The 6809-nt window shown below is 43.2% G+C and overlaps 1 protein-coding gene across 1 annotated transcript; it reads right to left on the bottom strand.

Annotated features, from left to right (window-relative positions):
• Nucleotides 1–1152: 1152 nt before the first annotated feature.
• Bhlhb9 (basic helix-loop-helix family member b9) lies at nt 1153–6231 on the bottom strand. Its single transcript, XM_032889892.1, is given in 6 exon segments — nt 1153–2016; nt 2019–3456; nt 3711–3815; nt 4855–4926; nt 5244–5330; nt 6073–6231. Coding segments are annotated over 2 exon segments (1617 nt in total). The 5' UTR covers nt 3172–3456; nt 3711–3815; nt 4855–4926; nt 5244–5330; nt 6073–6231; the 3' UTR covers nt 1153–1552.
• Between the last annotated feature and the right edge of the window lie 578 nt (nt 6232–6809).

Below are 6809 nucleotides of genomic sequence, written 5' to 3'. Positions count from 1 at the left end.
CCCTCTAACAATTGGAGCAGGGGCTGTCTCTGACTCTATGGCCTGCCTGTGGATACCCTGTCCCATACCAGGATTGCCTGGATGGGCCTCAGTGGGAGAGGACATGCCTAGTCCTGCTGGGACTAGATGCCCCAGGGTTGGGGCTCCCCTTCAGTTAGAAGAAGAGGAGCAGTGGGGCTAAGAGTTTAAAGGGGTAGGCCTGGGAAGAGAGGGGCGATTGTGATCTGGATATAAAATAGATAAAGAAATACATTATTGAAACAAAAGAAACTTGAAATACAGAAGATGGGCTTGCCTATCAGAAACATGGAGTTTCATGTAATATGTAAATAAATCATGACTCATTTAAAATACTGGTTATGATTTTGCAAGGAAAAGTAAAAAAGCTGTTAGCTTTCTTAATGCATGCTATAAATATATACAGAATGATTCTGGCTCTTTGAAAAAAAAACGTATACACAAAAAGATAGGGCCTAGCTTCACATTCTTTATGATTCCTATATCAACATCTTATTTACATGATAAAGTTTTGGATATTGGTTTCTAGACATGGCCTGGTATAGTACACGTACTCATTTCAGACACTCCATCTGGCATCTAGTCAGACAACTGACTAGTCAACCTGAATGTGAAGGAAGCCAAAAGCTGTTAACCTGGTAGGGGACATTATTCATCAGAAAATTAAACTACTACTAAAACCAAAACAGTCTCTGTGCTGTGAAGGCTATCACTTAAAAGAAGGAATGAGTGTAAAAGTGGTATAGTGAGATAAAAAAATGAGTTAACTAGTTCACAGAATCACCATAAAAAAAATAAAAGTTGTAAAATATGCCAATATAAGTGTGTAATAGCAACTAATAATAAAAATATGTTCTTCTCATGCTTACCTTTTTCTTGAGGTGACAGATAAAATAGTGTAAAATTGGAATTTTAATTATAAAAGCAAATTTTAAAATGAATATATTATAGATTTTGTATACTTCAGGGCCATTCTGTATTCTTCAGTGAAATGTTTGATGCAGTTGGATAAAGAGGGATATAGAAATCACTCTTCTATTTAATAGCGTATAGGGACCTCCCTCCTTTTTGAGTCAAGAGTACACATTTGGCAATAGGCATATATATGTTTATATCATGTACACACACACAGTGTAAGTACCATCACATATCTTTATTTCCATATGCCTTATTTCTGTAACTAGATCACAAGACCATTACCTGGAGCCACAAACAGACGTAAGCAGATACTATTCCTCAAGACACTGTACTTTTGAGAGTTGGATCAGTTTCCTTAAGTAAAATGTTAAAAATCTGCTAATCTAGATAAGATAGAAATCAACAAACTTTTTATCTCAAGATGTAATATTCATTTGATACATCAAAAATGTTCCAGCTTTGATCTAGAACCTGCCACAGGTAATAATATGTAAAAGATGTTAAGACAAAAATGTGTGAGCAGTAATTACCAAAATATTATGCAAAACTCTTTGGGAATGTACAGCCAATCAGATTTTGGACACTGTTCAGTGTTCTCTTTAATTTCTCGGTCATTTTACATTCTTTCAATAATCCCTTTAACTTCACGGAATATGGCAGTAAGAGTATTGTAACTCAAGTGATCAACTACTACAATTGAGCCCTTTCTAATATGCTCCTTTATGTTAATAAAGATGGCCACAGCACTCACAAGATTGGCTTTTGCCTCTTTTTGGTTAAAGATGAGTTTTAATGCTGCTAATGCCTTCATATTTATCATATCTCTGGCTGCCTTGGGATTTTCAGACATATTCAAAAATACTTTCAAAACAAGATTCCTAGTCTTACGATTTCCCTGGGACAGCAAATGGAAAAGCTCTGAAAAGTAGCTAACTACAATGTAGTGATGGACAGACTCAGTCGTCAGCTGCCCTATTATCTTTAATCCAGATTGCTGGCCAGGTGAGTTCAAGGGGAAAGATACCGTTTCTTTACACATATGCTTAACATGAAATTAAACCATTTGTTGTCTGTCATCCCGGAAGAGTTCAGAGTAATAACAGCCTTTTTTATACTAACTTCAGGGGAAGAAAAACTGAGCAAGCTTTCAATAAGCGTCACCACACCCACTTCATTAATGAATTCCTGGGCAAATGGATGAACTTTATGGATACCCATTGCAATCTGTGCTATTTTATGAATAAGGGGATCAGTAGTTGACTTAAGTATGTTAACAAGCTTTTCAAATTCTGGAGAATCCAAATAGCACTCCATTTTGCAAGGGCAAGCAAAGGGCTTGATGCCATTCTCTTCTCTGATCTTGATTTGCTGTCTAATTTCATCTAAGGTCTGTATGCAAGAATCAGATCCAAATGGATACTCAGGTATAGGCTGGAGGCTTGAACGAGTATTCTTAGTACAGGTTGTTGAAGTTTCCTCTTCATTTGAGGCCAGAACAATATATGAAGAGGGCCTTCCCTCAGATGAGTCCTGAGATCTATAACCTAACACTGCTGGAGTTACAGCAGGAGCTTTGGGCCAGATAGTTACCTCGGACCAGTCCTTTGGCCTATCCTTTTCATTTATTTCATCTACTGGCTGAGGTTTTACTATTTTGAACACAGGTTTAGGATCAGAATCAAAACCAGTGTCATCTCCTTCCCAAAACCAGTTCCCTATAACATTCTCTTCCTCCTCCTCCTCAGCTCCTGACCTAGACTTGTGGCTGGTTCTAGGTGTGTGCTCCTCCACACGGGCCTGGATACTAGTACTAGGTTTATTTTCACATTTGGCAACAGAATTGTTACTAACCTCTTCTCCCTTCCAGAACCAGGAATTGATACCAGAATCTTCTCCAGCCCAAAACCAGCTATCACTACCGGGCTTATCTTTACGTGCGGATCTAGCGTACTTGTTCTCAGCCTTATGGTTGAACTCTGATGTGCCTTTCGCTACAGCCTTAGATTCTGGTCTTGCTCCTTCTTTTGTCTCAGCAACTGCCTTGCTTTTAGAGCCTGCCTTTGCCTCTGCCACTGCATCTGTTTTAGAGCCTGCCTTACCCTTCCCTTTGTCCCGGTTTTTGCCTGCACCTCTAACTGCATTAGCAGCCTCTCTCTCTGCTGCAGCTTTGGCTTGTGCACTTGCCCTCTTTTCCAGTTTAGCCTGCGCCCGAGCCTTATTCTTTGAGCCAGTCATGGTTGAAGCACAGTTATATACACCTGTCCAGTCTTATCCTTAGTTCTCTGTTCCAGGCTGGTATCTTTATACTTGGTAACTTGGCCAGTGATAAACTGGGCAGAAAGAGTCAAAGGCAACTGTCACTTCAGTTGTTACAAAGTTCCCCTTTTTTGACATATGGTCTCTATCAATGATAGGGACAAATTAAAGACACACTCAGGTTAGGGAGAAGGCGATGACTTCCAAAGGCAGACCCGTTGAAAGCAATCTTCTCCCAATCCAAGTCTACCAGTGGAGAAAGACCTAAGGTAGGAAAAAGAAAGACTTTGAGCGTCCTCCAACTTTGGTCTTTTATACCGATAGCTACACAGAAGGCCATGAAAGGAGATGTGAATTGTGGGGTTGAAGGTGTGGATGAATCGAAGACTCTGCTATTTCATTTTACTTCCAGCCCATTCTTTTCTCTCCACCATCCACAACAGTGATAGCAGGGAAGATGGCAGGAGTAGGAGAAGCTCAGGAGCACCCAGCCCCTTTGGTCCCATACTGGTACTTACAGGCTGTCAGAAGGGCTTCACTAAGCTGTACAGATGTGACAGGATTATTTCCTCCCTCTTCACTTCCACTGTCGAAAAGCCGTTCAAGCAACTTCAAAGGCAGAACTATAGACAAAAATACATGTGGGATTAGAATTTTGAGTATTTGACAGACTGACCTAAACTTTTCTCTCCATGAATCCTAACACTTTCTCGTACCCTGTTCTCTCTTATGGCTTCTCTTTACATTTTCTGAGCCAGTATCTGCTAATTACCTATTGACACAATCTTTGCTCACTGGCCTCCCACTCTCTGTATGGAATGTGAGGGCAGCAACGTCAGGAAAGCTGGAAAACATTGGGTCCAAGGTAAGATCTGTTTCATCGGTGTGTCTTCACGCTCACATTCATATTTGCCTCAAACCCTAATAAAGTCTTATTCTCTTGCTTACATTCTAATGTGAACAACTACTTACAAGTCTCTACAGCAGTGGTTCTCAACCTTTCTAATGCTTCGATCCTTTAAAAGAATTCCTCACATTATAGTGAATCTAAATCACAAAGTTATTTTTGTTGCTACTTTATAATTTCTCAAAGGTTATGAACTGTTATGTAAAGAGCTGATATTCAGGATATCTGATATGTAACCACTGTGAAAAGATCATTCGATGCCTCCCCAGAGGGGTCACAACCCACTGGTTGAGAAACATAGCTCCACAGGAACCTAGAAAGAAACAGGTTTATGGATAAAAAGACAGAGGCAAAAGGCAACATCAGAAACAACAACAAACTCACTAAAGTGACTGAGATGACAGAACTCCCCTGAAAAGGCTTATAGCACGTGTTTCTGTACACTCAAGGTTGTTAAATGTCTTCCACATGTTGTCAGCCCTGCCCCAATTATTCTTCAGCTGTGCTCAAGACCTGTAATCTGTCTGAATATGCATTCTCCTTACTCTAAAGTCATGCATTTTCCCACTCAAGGACTAAATTTCTTTCCCTGAGGAAAAAATTCCAAGGTATAGAAATAGTGGAACACGTGCAACTCTATTTGGGAAGAAGGTGGGGAAGCGAATGAATACAATACTTTCAAGGTCATGTTTCAAATACTCGGCTCCCCTCGTAGAGTTAGATCTTGACTCATGTGCTATCAATGCCAACCTTACCACAAAGCAGGATCCTGTGGAGATGCTATCCTTCCCACTAAAGAAGAGTCCTCTGGCTGGAGAAGAGTCGAACTATAAAAAGCAAAAGATACTGAGGGAAATAAAGAATGTTGACCATGGTGTAAAATTATTAAGTTTATGGATAGATTTCCAAAACCCAAGTTCAAACACCTCCTTTAAAGAATAAGGAACCAAGTAAATGATCTCTTATCAACTCTCATGTGTGACCCAAATAAATGCCCATCTTCAGAAACAGCACATTTTTTTTTCTGGTATTGCTTCTGTATAAAAGTATAAGGGACTAAGAAAAGTGCTTGGAGATGATATATGGCCAAAACCAGACACTTAAATCCAGTAGTGATTTCAAATATTCTAAATTGAATACTCACCTGCACAAAAAGTTCTCCTTTACTTTAACTCCATTTGAACATTAAAACAAATGTTCAACGTGAAATGCTGAGAAATAGATCCTGAATCTAAAAGATAAAATAATGTCATAATATTTATATAGCCAGGAGTTCTGTATATATGACAAGCTATTTATCATGACCAATTCCTTGAAGTAAATTAGGTACAAGAAAGAGTCTAAATATAAAGGCCATAAAACAATCCTTTATTGAAGGCAGATGAACATTGCATTCTTATGTTCTGGTGTCTTTATAATCACCCCTCTAATTATGTTTCCCCTTCCCCAGAATGCACCACTCCTACTATTCTGACGGGAGACTTTGCCACCAAGCAGGAACCTCTTGGAAGAGACAGAACCCACGATGCAGGGCACAAGGACCCCTTTCTGGAATAAGGGCCCAAGTAGAAAGGCGACTCATCATGCAGAACTGAGCCATCTCCGGAGTTGGCCATCTGCCCCAACCCAACAGCAACCTCCAAGGGGCACTACCACCCCAGCTCCAGCGCCGCCATTTCTCCCATAGGCGCCTCCCCCCACATCCCTAGCAAGGCCCAAACACCAAGAAGGGCCAGGGGGAAAAGCCTGCTGTTCCGCAGGCCTCCGGACCCTCAGACTCAAGACTCTCTAGCTGCCACCCTATGCCCAGGGCTCTGCTCGGGTTCCTGCTTCCCCCCAGCGCCCCGGGTCTCCAGGCACAGCACACACTCCAGGGAGCAACCGCGACCCGCTGGCCTCCACTTGGACTGTCAGGGCCAGGCAGTGGTTTGCAGTGCTCGACCGCCCGGAGCCCTCGACACACCCCCACTTGCCTGGCCAGGGCCACGGCCCAGGTCCCCCGGCAACCCCGCGTCCCCCTCCTGCTCCCGGCTGTTCTCTGTCCTTAGCAGATCCTTTCACGGAGCCCCCACCACTTTGCGCGCGAGTGGAATGGCAGGGACGTGTCCCGCCCCTACGTCTTTGCACCAAACGGGTAGGGGCTGCGTAGACTGCGGCAAGCACAGCTCTCCTGGAGGGTGTCGGGAAGGGGGCGGAGGGATTCGGCGCACAGGGCTCGACGCCCCCTCCCGGACCCACTGTAGTTCCGACCCGGAGTGGGCGGGGCCACAGACAGCCCCACTCCTCTTGGAGGGGCGGGTCGTACCAGTGGGCGTCTGCAGACCCCTGTTCACCCTAACCAGAGACCACCACCACTTTTTTTTTTTTTATATTTTTGGAGCCACAACAGTGTGTGAGATGGCTTAAACCTAAAGTGTATGAGGGCTTTGGGAAGGGGGGACTACAGGGAGAAGGTGGTCTGGAGATGTGGAGCAGGAGGGAGCAGCGGAGGGATACTGAGTGCCCCTGCACTCCAGGAGGGAGCTAGAGTGTTGAGCTGCTTGCTCCTCCCTGCACTCCATTTCTGCTACCCTTCAGTTCTCCCTCTGTTTCTGATGCCAGTAGAAAGGGCTGTTAGTACTGCAGCTTGAGAGGGAACAGGTAGCCTAGCAACACTCTGCAGAGAGGGCTCTTGATTCTTCCGTGTTTTTCCTCTCAATGCCTCATGGAT

This window comes from Rattus rattus, chromosome X (assembly GCF_011064425.1).
Source record: "Rattus rattus isolate New Zealand chromosome X, Rrattus_CSIRO_v1, whole genome shotgun sequence".
NCBI lineage: Eukaryota > Metazoa > Chordata > Mammalia > Rodentia > Muridae > Rattus > Rattus rattus.
The sequence above is the reverse complement of the archived record's forward strand: the minus strand, read 5'-3'. Positions and strand labels throughout refer to the sequence as shown.